The 21,458-nt window shown below is 38.0% G+C and overlaps 1 protein-coding gene across 1 annotated transcript in view; it reads right to left on the bottom strand.

Moving 5' to 3' along the window:
• RTF1 (RTF1 homolog, Paf1/RNA polymerase II complex component) overlaps nt 1–21,458 on the bottom strand; it is a gene marked incomplete in the record, with an annotated part of 35,806 nt that overhangs the window by 1,893 nt on the left and 12,455 nt on the right. The window contains 13 exon segments of the mRNA XM_072428502.1: nt 1–91; nt 1,024–1,119; nt 3,364–3,441; nt 4,835–4,892; nt 4,979–5,100; nt 7,754–7,831; nt 9,626–9,733; nt 13,543–13,630; nt 13,757–13,839; nt 15,889–16,066; nt 17,591–17,729; nt 19,487–19,598; nt 20,637–20,757. Coding sequence (XP_072284603.1) covers nt 1–91; nt 1,024–1,119; nt 3,364–3,441; nt 4,835–4,892; nt 4,979–5,100; nt 7,754–7,831; nt 9,626–9,733; nt 13,543–13,630; nt 13,757–13,839; nt 15,889–16,066; nt 17,591–17,729; nt 19,487–19,598; nt 20,637–20,757 — 1,352 coding nt within the window.

Below are 21,458 nucleotides of genomic sequence, written 5' to 3' on the forward strand. Positions count from 1 at the left end.
CAATTTTTACATCAAAGTCATGTACTTTAAATAGGTCCTCAGAGAGATCACTTGTGGGTTTGGTATTGCCATCTTTATCCTTGCTTTGATTCTGTAAGGGATCAAAAAAAAAAGTCATACAAACTTCCAATACTTTTTGTTCTCAAGTCAAAACTTTCAAGTTTTTATAGTGGGTATTCCAGAACCGTTTTTGGTGTTGCTATTGTTACAATACACCAAGCTTGGAACAATGTTGGCCAACAAAGGAAACCTGACTAGGTAGATGTTTGGCTCTACACTGCTGGAAGTAACCACTGCCTCTAAATTAAAAAAATGTAACACAGCATGGCTGGCTGAAAGGAAACAGACTTTTAGAAACACTAAAAGACAATAGAGGCGGAGGGCTGCAAGAAAGGGTCTGGTTGTTCAGAAGCGGCCCGGGGTCTGAACAGCTGATTTAAGGGATCATTTGCCTTCTCCAAGCTTTTCAAATTATTCTTCTTTCAATTTATTTTTCACATGAGGCACTGAAGACACAATAAACCAGAAATAATAAAGATAGGTGTGTCGTGTCATAAAAAGTATTTATCACAAATATGCACTTCCCCTTTAAAAGGTTTGTTTTGTATTAAAAAGGATATAAGGTATACATTTACTAAATGTATCTTCCATTTGAAAATGTAGACAACAAAAAGCCTGTTGTTGGGTAGTGGAGATGTTTTGTTTGATATATTGTAAATCTTCTATACAGTACACAGGCAGTGGAGAGCTAATATTACACACAGAGATAGAGTAGAGCAGGTGTTTCTAAGCAGATGTTACAATTCTTCCAGAATTCCGAACATATTTACAAATGTCTACATTTAAAACAATAACCAAAGCATTAAAGAACAAGTAAAAATCCGCTCAAAAGTTATTTTCTGTACAAGCAACATAAAAAATATGCTTCCTGAAGATACTATATACAAACCATTATGTCACACAGCACCATCAAGCAGTTGTTTAATAGAAATTGTTTCATGTGGGGGCAGAGCTATTTCTTACCATGACTTTGTCTTTGGACGTGTCCAAAATACCACTTGATCCATACTTTGCATTTAGCTGAGCAATAATGGCTGCTTGGACTGCAGGATCTCTGGACTGTAATAAGTAAACTATATATTAGGATGTCTTCACACATTTGCAGAAGTAGAAAATATATGACATAACACGTTCAAAGAGCAAGGCTTTCTTGAATTACAAAATTAATCTCCAAAAATCAGAAGCTTTATCACTCTCACTTTCCCAAGAACTGATTGACCGTTTAACTCCATAATTTCCATTTAAATTGGCTAGAAAGGCTATTTCTTATCTGGGGACCACGATACCCACAAAGCTATCACAGGTTATGATGTTAAATTATCTTCCTTTGCTCAAATCACTGCAGTGATGGAAACAAGAGACGTTACTGTGGTTTGGTACGCCATGCCCTGGTTATTGTATCTATTGCAGACGCTTACAGTGTACTTACCTCGTTATGTGCTATATAGGTTTAGGCAGGAGTCTCTTCGCTTTGTTTCAAAGCAAATTCTCAGGCTACCCAAGACCAAAGGGGGCATAGCGTTCCCTGACCCAGTCTTCTATTATGAAGCTATACATTTGGCGAGGGTATTGGACTGATGCAGGCACGAGAGACAGAAGCCATGGGTATTGTTGGAAGATGTGATGTCTCCAATCCCTCTGGCAGGAGTGGTGGGGTAGCCTTATAATGCGATCCCTGAAGTATCTACTCACCCACTCATTGGTCCGACTATACGTACTGCGTCTAAATATATTAAAGCCTCAGGATTGAGTACATATTCTTCACCCTTGTCTCCTATCCTGGACCACACACAGTTCCAACCTGGTATTTCTGATCCAGTTTGCTCCACATATTTTGGGAGTGTCCCAACCTGGTACTCTTTTAATCCAGGGTGGCGGACATCATTCAGGATTAACTGATGTCTCCACCCACAGTAGACCAGAACTGGTGCTGCTGCACTTTTCCCCTTTCTCTGTCATAACTCTCTACTTAAACATTTACTCAAAGTGGCAAAGGAGTGTATTCCAGTACTCTGGAAAAGCACCACCCCTCCCTCCTGCCTGTGTTTTCTGTTGACAGGTGTGCCTGTGTTTCCTGCTTTTCCGCTGGCCCCTCTCCCTCGTCATCCATTTATAATCCCTGTCCTATCCTCACTCTCTTAAAGTTAAATGTTTATCAGTAATCTGCTACGAAATTTTTTTTAATGGTATATGGTGGCTCAGAAGTTAGCACTCTCTGCAGCGCTAGGTCGCAGGTTTGAATCTCGGCCAGGAAACTATCTGCATGGAGTATGCATGTTCTCCCCATGTGTGCGTGGGTTTCCTCCGGGTACTCCGGTTTCCTCCCACATTACAAAAACATGCAGTTAGGTTAACTGACTTCCCCCCAAAATTGACCTTAGACTGTATTAAAGACAAATGACCTAGGTAAGAACATTAGATTGTGAGGCCCCTTGAGGGACAGCTGGTGACATGACTATGGACTCTGTACAACGCTGCGTAATATGATAGCGCTATAGAAATACTGTGTAGTAATATTAATAATAATAGTTTTGATCTATGACACAAGTTGATTTATTAGTAAATATAGTATTGCTGTATATTCTGTTATTTGAATGTTTATGTTTCTGTGCAGATTGCTGAATAAAATATAACAAAAAAAGAGCAAGGCATTGATTGATTTTGTTGTGAGCTAGAAATTAACACAAGAAAAATGTATATAATGTTAAAGCAATATTATTGACATTCACAGGTATCTGGTATTCTGACATTTAGGCTGTAAAGTCTGATGGGATTTTTTTGTGTGTAATGTTTGTACTACTATACTTGCACTATAAAGACAGATAGTTTTTATGGCAACTTTGTTCAAAGTATACATAACTACTAAGACAAGTTCATTTTAACATGATCTATTATTATTATATTCTCATAAAGCATAATTTACTTCACTACTGTTCCTAAAACGTCTACAACCAGACAAATAGAAGGTAGCTTATGATCAGTCGCCTTAAAGAATCACCACACCTGAAATTTAAAATAGAACTGGTAATATTTTACATGTAGGCAGGGTAAGTGCCCAACATTTTAATATTATTTCTATTCTCCAAATGACAAAGCTAAAGCCTCACAGCAGGCACTGCTGGCTGCATACATTTGTGAAAGGTAAACTCCAGCAACTAATGAAGTTGATCTCATTGCTTTTCATACACAAGCACTTTAAAAACCATACCTGTAAAGAAAAATATTTTACCCCTAAAAAAACCTAAACATGGGATTTTTGGTTTCAGTGTTACATATCTTTCTGTTTTTGCTGAAAACACTTACATTGGACACCATAGTTGGTTTACATTGTCTTCTAGTGAATGGATCCATTTGCTGTTGCTTCATGCTCTGACTTTCGGCCTAGGAAGAAAACAGGCAATGATACTCAACTTTTTGATTTATTACCCATACAGCTTAGATGTACACATTTGTAAAATCTTCAAATGTCGCATTTCAGACCAAAAATGTTTACAGGAATTAGACAACACAAGCAGCTTGAGAATGGTCATAGATGAAAGCAGACTGGTCCGTGTTTAATTTGGAAACAATCCTATGTATGTGGCAGCAGCCTAGTTGCCTAGTAACCATGAACCTAGGAAGAAAAAGAAAAAAAAAAACACACACACACAATTTTCTATACTTTAATTTGTCCAATATTTAGGCGTTAAGTTAAGGATTGGACACTGGTTTAAAAACAACAAAAATAACCTGTGATCCATGCCATGATAACCTCTTCTACACTCCAGCATGCATCAGTTTGAAGCACAAGGACATGATCATGAACAGAGGAAATGAACCTATTTTGCTCAAAAAACAAAGCAAACACTGCTGCTTAAACCACTTGCAGGATTGAAGATCTAGACATCCAACAAGCTTTGATTACTAAAATGGTCATGTCTCCAAATCAAAAACAGACTCCCTTGCAAGAAATCTAACTGGTATTTCAGGGGCAGAAGGAACTACTTTTTTGGAATCCAAGTGCTCTAAAACAAGCACACTGGGCCCATTATGTAAAACATAGCAATGGCTACTTTATAAACCACTACATTTAATAAAATAAAGATAAGGGAGATCATGCATGCTAGAATGAAAATGTCACATTAGAAATACATTTTCGGAAACACCACAATTTTAACTCAAAAGAAGTGCTTTATAAACCTACCCAGCGGTATCATCAAGTGTGACTTGGGTTAAAAAAAAAAACAAGCTGAAAGCGGTAACCCAAAGTCACACTCCTGCCCCCCCGGCCAGTGTGCTGACGTCCCCAGGAGTTCCCGGCGACGTGGGCACGTACAGCTAGCGGTGGAAATTTTTGATTATTTTGTATTGCATTCAATACACTGCATTTCTATGTCTAAAAGCAGTAAATTGTCTTTCATGAAAATGTATTTTACAGTATAATATGAGTATTATAAGGTTTGAAATACAAAATCATGTCAAAGTTTAATACATTTATTTTTTTTAAATGTATTTAATATTTTGACATTATTTTGTGTTTTAAACTTTATTATACCCATACTAATTATATTATACAGTAAAATACATTTTTATGAAAAACAATGTACCGCTTTTAGACATATAAATCTGGACAGAAATTAACTGCCCAGGAGGTTAAAACACACTACTATTTCCTTTATTAACATTTGCTAAATTCTCAGAACAGTTTAACTGCAATCTGCAACCACTCCAATATGTTATATAAATAAATCAACATATGCTCCTGATGTTAGCATAGGTATAAAATACTACTCACCACTAAAGCCTTCTCAGACTCCACAATGTTCCATTCTCTGTTTCTCTGATTTATGTAACTAAAATAAATAAAATGTATTGACAACAGGGAATTACAAAATCAAACCTAGAAAAATTACCACTAGGTATATGCAGGAAGTGGTACCTAATAGCAGAAATATTCTTTGTTCGCTGACGGTCCAGAGCCTCAGCTCTTTCCTCCAATTCATTTAGTTGATCTTGAATCTGTTTTGCTCGTTCTTGGTCTCCAGCTTCCTCTGCCATGGCCTACAACAAACATTATTAAATACAAAAAAGTCAGCTGTATCACATATTTTAATTTTCTGTATCTGGGTTTTCTTTTATTTCCAGATCATTTACTGAAGCTCCACTAACCACAAACATTAAAAGCATTTGTGGTTTTGCAAGTGCCATTAATGAGTATACTTTACTAAAATATTATATCTAAAGTCTGCACAGTTTGCTACAAAATTTTCTACATACTTAAAAAAAATTTTAAAAAATTAACTAACAACTGTGGCACCAGTAAAAATGGTTTCATTTATTTTCAAGACTAGGGCCCCTTTCGGACTTATTACTACCACCCTATTCAATTACTATGCTGTTTTTTTTTTTTTGTTTTTTTTTTTTTAGCACCAACTGCAGAGTTTACAACTGCTTTGTCCCACATGGCCAGCAACAACTTTCAGGAACTACACTGTGATCTACCACAACTGCAGCTGTGTGCACAAAAAAGTTTGCAACTTCTCCCATTTAGTAGAATGGCAGCGGTTGAGAATGAGGTTAATCCTTAGGGCTACTCCAGACTGGCGGTGAGAATAAGGTGCAGTTACAGTTTCCTCATAGCCTAGAGCCAAGCCTGCAGCCTCCGATACAGAATGAATAGGGGTGGCAGTGAGCAGTTAAGTACTGTCCACTGCAAAATATTCAAATGCTGGTTAAGAACCAGTGCAGCTGTGGGGGCAAGCCACAATGAGTCACACAAAACTAGCTGTTTCCACTGCCAGTCTAAAAAGGTGCCTAATTTATTGCCATGGAAAACATTAAACATTTAGTACAACTGAAAATTACATTACTTTTTAGGTTTATGGTAGCCAAAACCTCTTTTCTATTAACACCAAATGGCGTTACTACCAAACTTTTTTTTAGAAACACATTCCATTCTTTGTTTTGTCTGCTCCTAATAAACACTCTAATAACCCCCCCTAGTGGTATTCCTGAGTGTGACTTGAGGTGAATTTTACATGCAAAAAGCAGTACCCAGAGTCACACTCGGGGTAGGGAAAAAAAAAAAAAAAAACTAACTACCTGGGCTCCTCTATCCTGTGGCGTCCTCAGCCATCCCTGACCAACTTCTGCATTACATCCTCGGTATGATGCATGAAGCGTCAGTATGCTGGGGGGACGTGGCCAGGCAGGAAATTTAAAAGCAGATTATATTGTAGACCAAAGTTTATTGGCCTACAAGGGGAGGCTCAGCTGGGTTCAAAACATTCCGCCAAAGAGCATGATTTGGCGTGAAATCCTACATGCTGTGTGAATCGGCAACTGGCTACATATGGAATTCAGTCCTTTACACTGGAAAGGGGACAAAATTAAACCGAAAATACAGCAACTAAGGAATGGCAACATCTTCTGTTCTATCACTCATTGAGCTATTGCTAAATCAGGGCTATTGTGTCACAACCGACAACTTTTACAATTCTCCCGAAAAGGTTTATGAATTTCTTCTGCAACACAAAACAGATACGTATGAAAGCGTTAGGGCAAGCGGCACAACCTGCCATCAATGTTTGCAAAAAGGAAACTGAAGACAGGGGAAATGGTTGCATGGCAGAAAGGCAAAAGGCCCTGCGATGGCATGACAAAAAAGATGTGTGCCGACAGAGCTCATCAGGCAATGACATTCTACCAAGTAATGAGGAAACAACAAAAGAAGTACTACAAAAAGATTTTCAGCCATCTTGTTGAGCAATATTTGTGGAAAGCCTACATTCTCCACAAGAAAGAGTGACAGGCCTGTGAATCATTCTGACTTCATTTGGAAAGTTTCCAAATCTATTGTCAAAAAATACCAAACACCATCGATGGCTGTGAATAGACCTGGACGTCGTGTTGTTGTTGTTGTCAACCCGTAACGCCTGACTGGTCCTCACTTCACTGACTACAATCCACCATCCAAGAAAAAGGCAGCACCTACAAGGATGTGTGTGGTTTGTTGCACAGAGAGGGATGACAGTGGAAGGAAGATCCGAAAGGAAACCAGGTTCTACTGTCCTGATTGTGACGTTGGACTTTGTGCAGTACCACGTTTTAAAATTTTTACCCAGGATGTCTACTAGACATTAAATTTGTATTTATCAATATTGCACCCTTGTTTGGACAAATTTCAGTGTTTTTGATTTGATAAAAATTTTAAATTACATTGATTGTTGTTATATTATTTCAATATTTTTTATATTCTATTATATTATAATTTATGATTTGCGTTTCAAACTTTATCATACCCGGGAGTTATTCCTAAGAAGTACAGGCCTACAACATTAAAGAACAAATTTGAATGTAGAGAATGTACTGATTTTGGCATAAAAATACTGACATAATTGGACCGCCAGGGAGGTTAATTCTGGGATTGTGCCAATACCTTTGATGTACACTCAAAAGTACTCATGCATCTAAGACAAAAATTAGTAAATGATGAAGACAAGTAGTGATCATTTTTCAATATATATAAGAGTGAAATCATTTGGAATGGTAACAAAAAAGGGGGAGGGTGTCCAGGTGGCTACATTACCCAATTAGCAAGATGACAAAAAAGCAAATATACAAATGCAAAATCATTACATGGTGGCAAGAAAAAATAGTTGCAATGGGTCGGCCTCCCTATCAAAGAATTTTCACTGAATAACCATATTTTTACCTTATCTTTTAAAAGCTGGGTCTTCTTCATGGCATAATTGGGTGGTGCTTTTCTGAATCGTTCTTTCTCTTTTACAATCTATGTTGGAAAAAGTAGGAAAGAAAATATATTAACATATGATAGTTATCAAAAGAAATCAAAAACAGGATCTTTAAGCAATATTTAGGATGTTGTTTGTTAAGACTCCTTAACAACAGCAGCAGATGGGTACCAAAGTTCCTGGATCAGATAGTGCCATATCCTCAGAGTGCATTCAGGACCTTTGCTAGACCTCAGGCTCACTATCAACCTCTTTGACAGAGTATTCATCAGGGTATGGGTTTAGCAGTGCTCCACAACTGGAATTCAAAATACTGTTACCCATTAATAACACCTTTTTGTTGATTTAATTGCAATTTCACAGGACTTTTATTAGAAGACATGACAAAGATGATTTTTCTTTGGGGAATTCACTACACAAACTCCTGGTCCTAACTTTGTACAGAGGGATTTGAAACGCTTGATAAACTGCTAAGGAGAGCACAACCAGTGTTGCTGTACCCAGGAAGAATGGCGGAACCCAACCACCACCTACATGGTAAAATTTCACCTTCACTCAAGGACAGCCTGCACTATGTCACGCTCCCTGCCATACTCTCTTGACCACAAAATTCCACCAAGCACGGATAGAACAGGCCACACGGAATTCACACAGAAAACATAACCTTCCCTTAAGCTCCCCTTAGCAAATACTACTGTAAAATGTGTTAAGGAGCCTAAGTTTTCCAAGTTCCATAATATACAAGGTTGGCATGTAAAATGAATTACAATATGCCCTTTATTGTAAAGTGTTTATTGTACAGTGTACACTGTTAATAAATTGTACAAGTATAGACATGTAAAGTTGTTGGAGATATAAAATAGTTGGTCTCGCATAACACTACCTCTCATGGAAAAGGTGTGGCATTTGCTATAACAAGTAGTCCCCGAGTTAAGGACATCTGACATACGGACGGCTCCTAGATACGAACAGGGCTTCCCTGCTTGTTCGTGTGCTGGACTGAGGCTTGATGGGGGGGGGGGGGGATTTCACATGACCTGCAGAGGAAGTCTTTTGTGGTTCTGCAACATCTTGTAACTCTTTAATGACCAAGACAAACTCTGCAGTTGTTTCTTTTTGCATATGAAAGCACAGCTTGCTCCAAAAGGTAACGAATGTCTAGACTTTTTTTTTTGCCTTGTTTGTAATTTACTCACAGTGAGGACTTTATACAGCAACTGACAGCATGGTGCCTAATATTATGTTGAGACAAACATCTGTCCTAATTGCATTTATTAAAGAACCTTGTGCCTTTTCCGACTTACATACAAATTCAACTTAAGAACAAACCTTCAGTCCCTATCTTGTATGTAATCCAAGGATTACCTGTACTGACCTAATAATAATTTATTAAGCAAAATCTCCGAACTACCCTAGCTATACTCTAAAATTACAAATTCTACAAAAATGCACTTCCGCTATGTAAAGATAACTTCTCAGCATTAGAATAGCATACAATCAAAATGCATATTTGGAATGCTCAATTGCAGTTCTTTAACCGCAATTAAGTGCATCATTTTACCTACTCTGGTTTTATTTGCAAATCGTCAATACAGTCACATGCAATTTCTTTTACAATATGAGAGAAATATAATGATGTAAATATATACGGCATATAAAGGCACTGTACAGCAGTAATGTACAAAAGTAACATATACATAAACCTTTGAAACCGAGAAGGGAGACGATCAGAGAAGGAAAAAGGAAGCGGCCAGATGCAATTTCTAAATAAAATATTAAGATCCATTATATAAACACTATTATATAAAATTGTAAAATGTGGTGTCACTTACCTCTTCAATGTCTTGGTCGTTAAATTTATAGTTCATTGCTTCTTTAATTGATAACTCTTTTTTACTGATCTCATCCAATGTTGGAAGCTGCATGCCAGCTGAAAACATCTACAAGGTAAACAAACAAAGAACATGTTATGTTTTCTAAAAGGGGCTTGAATAAAAACTTCTGGAACTCTGCTTTTGATCGAAGCAGAAGTAAACTAAGAATAAAAAAAAAAACTCACTTACCTACTTATCCTTAGATCCCTTGATCCTGCCGGAGACATCTTCAATTGGGTCCCACGCTGTCCTGCTATCAGTCTTCGGCCCGGCGTAGAGGAACACCATATTCTTTGCCCTTCTTCTTACGCCTTCAGGCTATGTAAACCAATCTTGCACTTCGCCGGTGCAAGATCAGGTGACGTAGCCTGCTGTAAAGAGAAGGGGGGAACACAGCCGATTCCACTGTGCATGCATGAGATCAGCATTTTTTCCCCTAAATGTATTAAAATGTCTTTTCTGCGCAAATCTGAGATAGGGCATGTTCAGAAAGGGCAGCCAGTATCCACCTGTCCTCCTAGAAGGGGAGGGGCTTCATTTTTTTTTTAAAGGGTGTTGCAGAGAAAAAAAAAAGAATAAAATTTTACTGTACATAAAAAGGCTGTCTGCCCTTTTTATGTGAAGTAAATATTTTAGTGATAGGTCCGATCTAAATGTATGAACAGCGAAGCTTTTTAAAATTTTCCTGTAAACACATTTAAATATACACAAATACAGACAATATGAACAAGTGGGAAAATTACAGTAAAACAATAAAAGCCACACATAACCATGTGTAAAAAAAAAATATGTGACCAATAGGCAAGAACCACTGGAGGACAACACTAATTTAATAAAAAAGGATATATGAAAATGAGTTGAGCTAGGTGAGAAGTTTGCAAAATAGGACCCTCCTAGTCATTTCCATAGGGACCTTACACTTCTTACTTTTTAAAACATTACGAAAAGCAAATATAATTCCCATACCTTACTGACTCATATTGGAAGTGAAGGGTTTATTACCAGGTTTCTGCTGAGACACAATGAGTGGTTCCTGAACATCAGTCTCAAAGAAATACATTCTCCAGCACAGAATACTTCTGTAAAACATATTTACTGCTGGTGCGTTCAGTATTTATGGTCAAAAATGCTAAAATAATCAATTTGTGTTTAATAATTAGTCCCATCTGCATTGGAACAAATAGGATAAACCTCAAAGGCTTTAAAATCTCAACATATCCAAAATGAAACAGATTTTAAGAACTAGGGTACCACTAATAATTTTATGACAAGTGGAAGTAGACAACATATCTGCTTTTACTGCACCGATTTAGTGATTTGAGTGTTGGCTTTATTGGTCAGCTATCTATAGCTATTGATTTGTGGCAACAAGGTGTAGGTTGGTAAAGAAGGGCCTAAAGGGTGATACTGTGTAGTCAAGGTTTGTGCATATATTTACAAGAAGATGAATGTTTCAGCCGAATGTTGGCAAATGCTCTCCATGAACAAAAGGCATGCTGCTTTGTCCCTTTCGTTTCTAGAAGAGCTGGTCTTAAACTTTTTCCTACTGACCACATTGCACACTCCTTCTGCAACTTTTTTGCTGACCTTGACAATGTCACAGAGTCTTATACACCCACCCAAAACACGGACAGATTGGAAGCAATTAAAAGGTACCTTACGAGCTCAAAAATGCCGACCATTCCTACGGACACTAGGGAGGCATTGGAGGCCCCAATTACTGCGGAAGAGCTCTACAATGCAAATAAAAGCACCTCCACGGGTAAAACAGGTACACGTCAGGGCTGCCCACTGTGCCCTCTGATTTTTTTTTTAACCCTTGAACCCCCACTTCGTACAATAAGGGCCTTGCAGGACATAGAGTTTAATGAAGTTCCAAAAAATTGCGGCATACGCCGATGATCTCCCGTTTGCAATCTCATAACCCGTCACTTCACTCCCCAACCTATTTAGTGCCCTAAAGGAGTACAGTTCTCCATCAAATTTTAAAATTAATTTGTCTAAGGCGGCTGCTGTCAACATCTCCCTCCCATCAAAATAACACGGAACCTGTCTGATCTATTCTCCAATAACTATTTATCACTTGTCAACTCCCTCTAAAAAGACCTCCACAAGTGGGACCAGAAAGCCTTCTCCTGGACGGGACTTATCAATTTAATTAAAATGAATGTCCTCCCCAGGTTCCTATACATATTTCATACTCTTTCAATCAAGGTAACTAGCACGTTTTTCAAGATTCTCTTTGCTAAAATATTTAGCTTCATCAGGCACAATAGGGCCCCCAGACTCAGTAGCTCGCAATTGGTAAGACCGAAGCTGGCAGGCAGGCTGGGGGTACCCAATATTTTTCATTACTATTTAGCAGACCACTTAGCTAGAGTGGTGCCGCAATGGCAGATCCAAACACTGGGTGAAGTTAGAACCATGCTCCTCTCCCTTTCCTTTGGGTTCTTTACCATGGCTCCAAGTCTCAGCTGCACTGCATCTTAAAAGACATCCCAGAATGTGATACACTTGGGAAATATGTTCCCGATACCTCCACAAACTGGGCCTCTTGCCCTCTCCATTTCTCTTTTTCCAGTACTTGGAAACCCAGCCTTCCCACCAGGACTGGAGGACCACATTTTCACTAACTTACACGCTAGAGGGATTTCCAGAGCATCTAATTTTCTTACTTTGCGAAAGTGGGTCGGTAGTGCCCAGTTGACTTCAGCATCTTTGGATTGGATTACTGGCAACCGGCACAGCTCTCCCACTTTCTCAGATCCAGCTCTCCCACTTTCTCAGATCCCTTGCACCTCTGGAATTGTTTGACAGACCTACTACCCCATTTGAGCAGCTGTGCATGGGCGAAGGGTGTGTCCGTCATGCCCTATTTACACTTTACGTCCTCCTACAAGACTCCCACCCATAATCTTCACTGTCCTATTTCTCAGAATGTGAAAAAGACTTGGGGATCTCCTTGACCGAGGACCAGTAACTGAAAATCCTGAAATAGACATCGCTGCTGGCGATGCCATTCGGCACTTGGATCCTTCTTACACATATTTTGGGACTGCCCGCCATCAAATCTTTGTCAGTTTTAAAATGTCTTTGCTGTAAGGAGAACACCTTTGTGAACAACCAAGATGCAGATAAGATGCAAAATCCACAAACCAGCAGGACGGGAGTTCCACCATGAACCCTTGGAAACATTTGCTGGAAAGATGGGGACCTATTGAGATGTGTCCTTTAAATCCACAGAGGACAAAAAGAACCCCTGGTAAAGACAGGAGATGACAGATCTGATAGATCACACACATTTGGACTTGTGAAAACATTTAGTCTTGAGATCCAAGAAAAGGTGGATGCCCACTTTCAGTATAGTAACAGGAAACAGTTTGGCCCTTTACACTATTCTGCCACAGGGACTGGGAAAAGGGCATCTTGATACAGAAGATCTTAGAGGAGTTGATGGAAAGCTGCTAAAGCAGAGAGGAGACAAAGAATAAAAATCCACCTTGTTTTGAACCGCACACCTTGTGGATATACAATCAGCCCTGCTTGGAAGATCTTGGCAAGGGTAAAGTGAAAGAAACTACCATGCAGAGCTTGCTCCACAGATTTGGTCAGTAAAAGATTTGATGCTATAATTACATTTTCTTTGCATTCTTCATTTACATGATAGTACCCCTGGTAATGTAGAACACTGTTGGATCCACATTGAGAGGAGACTACTACTTTAATTCCTGATCAAATAAGGAATTTTTATAGTACTCAGTTACGTATGCAAATAATGTAGCTCAAAGTGCTTAATCCGGCTGCCCTACTTATTGAAGAAAAGAGGATTTTATAAAAAAAAAAAAAAAAAAAAAAAAAAAAAAAAAAATACTCACAGCTTCTTTCCATTTCATGAACTCATTCTCTGTAAACTCTTGATTCGAGACAAACTCCAAGCGAAATACCCTCTGATCACTACCATGTCTGCATCAAAACAATAAAAAGTTAAAGTGAACTAACAGGGCCCTGTATAGCAAATGTGATAATCCCGAGACCAATGTGCAAGATAAACGTCAAAGTAAACAAATTAGGTAAAACATTAGGTGTTACCTTAACTGAAGACCTTTATTTGTTCTTGTACTACCCAGCTGATAAACTTTTCCTGTTTCTACAACACCAGTGATCTCTGCTACCTGCAACAGGGAAATCCATTAACATTATATAGTATGCAAATACCATACATAAAAAATGTATCCTAAATACAGAATAAATGATAAACATGTAAACTCTTAATATTTTAGTTGCAACATCCAGCTTTACAAAGGAAACAAAGTGACTAGATAGACTCCCTTCTAAATGCCAGTAGTCCCAGAATGCTTCCCAAACATTTTTCTTTAGTTTTGAGTAAGTAGAGAACATTTAAACTGGTAGTTTTCTTGTTTTTTTTAGCAGTTTGTACCCCTGAATTCCCAAGAATCACATCCCCTATAGGCCCTAGATATCACTATCACCAAGACAGAATGTAAGCGGAAATCCAAAACTGTTCATCAGAGTGTGAGCTGAAGGAGATTATCCAGTGGGGGCAATTTTGTCTCATTAAGGAAGTTTCCTCTTGTTTTCTTTTTGTCTTAAAGATCAAAAGCAAAGGGTGATTTCCCCTGCGGGTCACAAATAGCAAAAAATAAACAAATAGATTTAAAAAATATTTATATAGCACCAACATTTTTTTTTTTTTTACAAAGTCCACATTCATGTCAATAGCAGTCACAAAGCTGTAAAACCAAACACATGGATAAAATTGTTTACTGACTTGATATCAGTAAATGATTTCTCCAAAACCAGCTGCTGCGTGGTTTGAAAAGACTTCACTTGAATTGTCATGAAAGTCAAACTGCAGGTCAAAGCACACAAAAAGCAGCACGAAAAGACATCAATCCAGCGCAATGTAATGTAATGCACGGAGAAGAACAGACAACTAATTTTCCGATTCCCAATAAATGCTTGTACTTAAAAATGCAGAAACGTGTAATGTAAATCTTGAAGGCAAGAACAACTGGGTGCCTGCAAAACATCAAATTTGGAAGAAAAGTGTAGCTGTAGCGCATGGCTGATCTGGTTAGCACATAATGAAACTGAATTGCATTATACCAACATTTCCATTGTATCCCAACATCCCTGTGTGTGTGGGTTTCCTTCAGGTACTCCAATGTTTCCTTCCATTTCCCAAAAACATGCAGTTAGGTTAACTGGCTTCCCCTCAAAATTGTTCTTGAATTGGTAATGACATATGGAAGGGACTCTAGCTTGTGAGCCCCTTTGAGGACAGTTAGTGATATGCATAATATGTTGGTGCTAGATAAATACAAATAAAATAAAACTAGCGTATATCCATACAGACTTACCTTGAATAAGCCTTTATTTTACTATGTTTACTGGTATAAACCACTGCAAAATTACCTGCAATGTTTTTTGGTTGTTTTTTATTTTATTAGGGCTAAACAGGGTAGAAGTACAAAGACATAGAGCATGACCTGGCTGTCACACAACGAGCTGGTCCCAATAATTTCACTGGGATTTTGTCCAAGCTATGCCTAAATTAGTCAGATAAAGTTATTTTTATGCTATGCATACATGCTTAAGGTCTTGAAATGATTAAAAGCTGACCCTAATGTATGTTCAGATCATTTGCAATTGGTTTATACCATTTTTTTGTGACTGTTGACTTTGTTGCCTTCATATATACCATATTTTAAGGAGCAGAGCCAAATTTGTATGATAACAGAGATTTTGTCATTGCTTTATTATACTTTTTGTTCTGTATATTGCAAATTTGAAAAACACAAATATGTGTTTGTGTGATTCTATTCTATATGCTACTTAGTATATGGATACTCAGTGGAGTTGACCTAATTTGGGCTCATAGATAACACAATTCCTAAAAAGCTACAAAGAGCCTATTCTACTTTTAGCTTGCCCTTACTCTGTCCTATTTAACAAAACAAAAATCTTTTGATTCAAATACCCTCTCTCTTGGTATGTACATAGCTTGTACTTCTGGGAAACATACCATCATACCATCACTTTACCAATTGCTTCCATCACTCATTCCCTCCTAGCAAATGTGTCTACGTTTACTTTTATGGGTGCTCAAACCATAACATAAACCAATTATTAGATTAAAATAGAATTTTTCGAGAATAGGCTTCTGGAAGAGAAAAGCACATCACCTCATGTGTACTTACCCTATATACAGGTTTACTGTTGTGGTTGCCAATTCCGATTCTTACAAAGCAACCAGACACTGTTTTAGCAAAGAATGGCATGTGACACCATCGCTCCAGCTTATGTCGTGATAATCTGACTTTATTAAGTTCTTCAGGTAAAGAAACAGGCAAAGACTTTGGAGGAATTTCTTCTTTCCTAAAATATATTAAAACATAGAAAAACAGATCACATTTTAATGGTAGTTCATATGCCATTAAGGCAAGGATGATCTATCCAAACCCTAGCCTCCCATCTATCAAAATAAATAAATAAATAAAGCAGAAAAAAAATATTGATAATTATCATAATGAAAAAAAAAATTGCTGACTATATTTTTGGAGGGCAAAGTTAAAGAAAAAAACTTTTTATTGTAGATCTGATTGTAACAGGCCCAGCAGTTTTTCAAGCAACAGTGGTTTCTGGCGAGAGCAAAGTGAAGGGTTAACACGGCAAATGCAACCTTACTGCAAATGTGAAACCAGCCTAACTTCACTTGTGGCCTCCTAGCGCTATATCAAGATAATCCAGAACTTTTGTGGAAAAAAAATTCACTTGAGCTATCCACAAACTGTGCCCAGTGAGTCCCATGCTTGCTCAGCTTCCCTCTTGTTCTGATGCTTACCGCTCCATCAATTGCTGATCTCATTGGGCATGCGGGAGATTGAGCACTTATTTTACATTATAGGTTAAGGCCATGATGATACATCCCTGATGTTAGGCATGCGCAGAAGGAGCAGCCCACAGCCACCTGGAATATGTGACACAAATACCCCAGGAGGCTGCAGATTTACCTTGCACAGTCTTTACCACCATGTAATGCAGTAAGGAATGTCACCCTTTATATGATGCTATATTGTGGTGATGCTTTAGGAGCATCATGCATGTGATGGGGGAGGACAGCCAACATTCCCCTCTCATCACTGCCCATATTCTATAGGCAAAAGAAAACTGCCTGTGAAATGTATCCACCCGATAGCTGTGTGTGTGTGTAAAGTCTGCTTGTCATATTCTGCAGCCCAACAACTCACTGTGTTCAGTTCATCTCTCAGATCTCCTAAATTGTTAGTTGTAATGATAAATTTATAGGGTACAGGGGACACCTCATAGCTAAAATTCAAGATATGGGAATGACGAGTTGTAAAAAACTTGTGGAAATTGAACATTTGGGGTGCTGTTTGCACCTAGGAGACCAAAATTGAAAATGCAAAATAAAGACCTACAAAGGTCACTTACATAGCAAGGAGCATTAGGGTGGGGCCCCTAAATTTTTTACCTATCTTTTACCAAACTATAGTTGTAATACTATGCTACCCTTTCTGCTTCTATTCTTTGAACCTCAATTTATCTGGAATTGGGAGGTGCAGGAATCTGAAAATATAGGTGCAAGTGGGGGACACCTGTGTATGAACCCCCCTAAAATTTAATTAGCATGCCAACATTAGAACATAAAAACTCTGCCCATCAAACTGTCCGCTTCTCTACCCTGGTCCCTAATTTTTCTAGAACTGCAGGTAAACAAACTATAGGTACAAGTGGGGGACAATTGTGTGTGTATGTATGTATGTATATATATATATATATATATATATATATATATATTTATATATTATCTTACACACACACACGATTGTGTTACCACATATATGATAATACTATGATAGAAAAAAAAACTACACTTACTCTTCCTCTTCATCGGATGAGGAAGAGGATCTGGATGAACGATCACTCTTCTCACTAGACTTTTCATCTTCCTCTTCCTCCTCATCATCAGAATATACTTCGCTTGTTTTCAAAGGCTGCTTTCGTGCAATTAGTTCAGCTACACAGAAATGTAAAGGATGATTTAGAAAAGGAGATATACAGGTAGTCCCTGGGTTAAGGACATCCAACATACAGACGACTCCTAGATACGAATGTGGCTTCCCTGCTCGCTCCTGTGCAAGACAGAGGCTTGATGTGGGGTGGGGGGTGGTTTGCATAACTTGCAGAAGAAATCTTTTGCTAAACACAGCTGAGGCTGTGGGTGATCTTAAGCAATGAGCTTTTCTGCAACATCTTTTAACTTCTTAATGACCAAGACAAACTGCGCAGTTGTTTCTTTTTGCATATCAAAGCACAGCTTGCTCCAGAAGTTGAATGAATGTCTAGGTTCCATAAAGTTTTTTTTTTTTGCTTTGTTAGTGATTAACTTACAGTAAGGATTTTATACAGTAACTGACACAACACTGTTACTGACTTACATACAAATTCAACTTAAGCACAAACCCACAGTCCCAATTTCATGTGTAACCTGGGTAATACCTGTATTTAAACAAATAAAACAAACCTGTTCCATGTCACTACGTAACACAGAAGTGATGTAGAAGATGGCAGAAGGTATCGCAATGCACAACAGAGGACCAACAATCAACACAATGGGCAATGTGTTGGATGCACATGATTTTTTTTAAAGCACTAGAACACAAGTTAAGAATAAAACATTATGGGTCCACATTGTGGGCTATCATGGATGACATCCTTCCAAAAGTTCTAGTTACCTGGGTCTTCCCTAGCATAAATTTTTACTGACCTGAAACTAGCATGCAGGGACCTGTATGTAAGGACCTGTGTAAACCAGCAGTAAAGCACTTTATGAAAGCGGATTATTGCAATTTACAAAAACACTGCAATATAATATGTGCTTTAAAATGCACAGACGTGAATAATCTGGCCGCTAAAGTGCACAATTTAAAGTTAATTGACATCTTAAGGATATGCACATTTAATAACGTACTGCTATAAAAAATAAAAAATATTAAAGAATGGAAAGCGAAAAAAAAAATAATAATTATGACAATATGCTTTTAGCTGCAATTAGGCACAGTAATATCAGAAGTGGAATCGGCCAAGGCAGAATGAAAAAGAATATACGTAAAAATTTAGTGGGTTAGTAAAAATAAAGAGATGGATTAGTAAAGAGAAAAGGATTAATAAAGAATGAAAGGAAAGAACTAAAGGAGGATTGAGGTCAAGTGAAAAGATGTGTGATAGGAGAAAAAGCATGACCAAGATGGCAAAAGGGAGGAAGACTGAAAAGCTAGTGTTAGGGGGATTCCAGAGGACTAAGGGACACAAAGCGACAGGAATAACAGCTAGAGTCTCCTAAATGTAGAATTGCTATTAGTTTCTTAATGATTAAGCTGTACACATGCTCTGAACACATGCTCTGGACCTATGTAAAAAATATTTTAACATGTGCACCTAGCTGTGAAAGGGGAGAATGGACCACATACACCCTTCACAGGTCTGTCAGCATGTTCTTGAACATAGTGATGGCAAGTTCTGCAATGTATCCTAAGAATAATAAACAACTGGAAATCAGGACCCGGTACACCAGGATACTAGGCCAAGAAAGAAAACTTTCTTTTTTCAAAACTTGTCCTGTTAAAATTGTATATACTACCCTAAAGCTCATTTAAAAGAGAGTTTTTTTATAAACTGTTGGAAAGGCCTCTGCCTTAACAAGTAGATGGGAAAAAAATGGGAAAAAATATATATTTACAGTAAGAAATACACAAATATAGAACTGTATTATACCAGTCTTGTTCTTCCTCTTCTCTCTTTCTGCCCTTAACTCTTCCATTGCCTGTGATTTCTTGTCTAATTTCTCATCCCTCTTTGACCGTCTCTCTTTGTTATGTGATGTGACCTAAAAAAAAAAAAAAAAAATCTTTCTCCAGGAAACACTACCAACACTGTTGAACACATTTCAGTGGCATAAATATGGGCAAGAGTATGAATGCTTTGCTTCATAATTACAGTACAGAAATTTGGAACAGTGGATACTACTTTAAATTTAGGTGTGGGAAAGCACCTTTATGAACAATTTTCATTTTTACCAAACTCAATACCTTTTCTGGATGATTTAGACCAATGGTCGCCAACCGGTGGTCCACGAGACCCTGCTGGGGAGAAGCACCAGCAGACCGTGTCCCCCGTACAAATCCCAGGGTCAGGCAAATGGGTGGGCTGTGTCCCTGAAAAAAACCCGCCCACTCTCCTATCGCAGGCTTAGATCTGGGTTATGTCGTTATGACATCACTATAGGGAGGTTTCTCCCCCTTTGACTGACAGTTGCCCGCGTATGCGCAGTCAAGAGACTGTGATTTTAGTGGTCCAAGAGACCAAAAATGTTGGCGACTGCGGATTTAGACTGTCTGTATATGACTTGATGAGTGTCAAGCGTAATATATATATATTAAATGGAGGAAAATTACCCTTTATACAAAATTTGATCCAGAAAATTTGTCCCAAGCCAGTAAACAAATAAGAAGCAAGAAGTACAAAGAAAAAAAAATGAAAATATTTGTAGGCCCACATATAGGGTCCTTAAAGCGAAATGACCTTCTAAGTTAAATCCAAAACTACATTCCTGGTGCTTCGACACATAGTGTGTGAAAGTCTTTAAGCTAGTTTTCTAGGCAGTTTAGGGTAGAAAAGTCTGTCGGCAAGGCATAGGAGTCATATAGCATGTTGCCGGGGACTCAGGTTGGGACTGCTTTCTAAAGAAAAGAAATTTAAAATACTTTGTTTCGCCTGAAAAATTAAAAAAAAAAAAACTACCCATAAGTCTAAGAATATGGCATATGATAAACTGATGCCTTAGAGCCGTAAAAGGTACGGTATTGTATGCTTATCACATAAAAGCTAAAAGCAAGACTAAACAGGAATTTCTGATGGTAATTACCTGTGCCTGGGATTCCAGAATCTGTGTTTGTTTTTTCTTTTCTTGCTCCTCATCAAGCTTTCTCTTCTTTGATTTCTTCTCTTTTTTCTTTGCAGATTTTAGTTTCTGCTTTATCTCAAAGCTATAGAAAAAAAAAAAGCTAAATAAACTTGAATCACCTATAATGACAAAACTACAGTAGGCACAATGTAAATTTATATTACAGATAAACACAAGGTGTAATCACTGATTGGTCAGTGCATCCAAAAGAGATATTTCAGTTACCCACAGGCTTTTATCAAATAAATGTGGTTTTTAAGAGAACCTATGATTTGCTAACCCTGCCTTCTTTGCAGCACATACTCCCCTTTTCCTTTGTGTTCCTGCTTAGAAAAGCCTTTGGAACCTTCTAATATGATACCACAGGTGCACGGAGACTGGGAGATTGCTGTCACATCTTTATCAATAGCTTAATGCGGAACTAATAAGAGCGGAAAAATAATACAAAAAAAAAAAAAAAAAAAAAAAGGCCAGAGCCTTCCTAGATTGGGACTTGGGCATCATTCTGGAATTCTCAGCACAGCATGGGGAAGCGCTGGGTGCCACTATCTTCTGCCTTCTCCTGGCTACGTCCCGATCTTGAACCGCAAACACCTCTTCTGGCATCTGGCATGCGCAGAAGGAGCAGCCAGTAGCCTCCCGGAACGTGTGATGTAAGTATTGAATAATATTTTTTTCTTACATAAAAGGTTGTCTACCCTTTTATGTAAAGTAAAAACTTTTAGTTTAGATCCGATTTAACCCCCCTAGTGTTCTAATTATGTCTGTATTTTCATGAAAAAC

This window comes from Pyxicephalus adspersus, chromosome 12 (assembly GCF_032062135.1).
Source record: "Pyxicephalus adspersus chromosome 12, UCB_Pads_2.0, whole genome shotgun sequence".
NCBI lineage: Eukaryota > Metazoa > Chordata > Amphibia > Anura > Pyxicephalidae > Pyxicephalus > Pyxicephalus adspersus.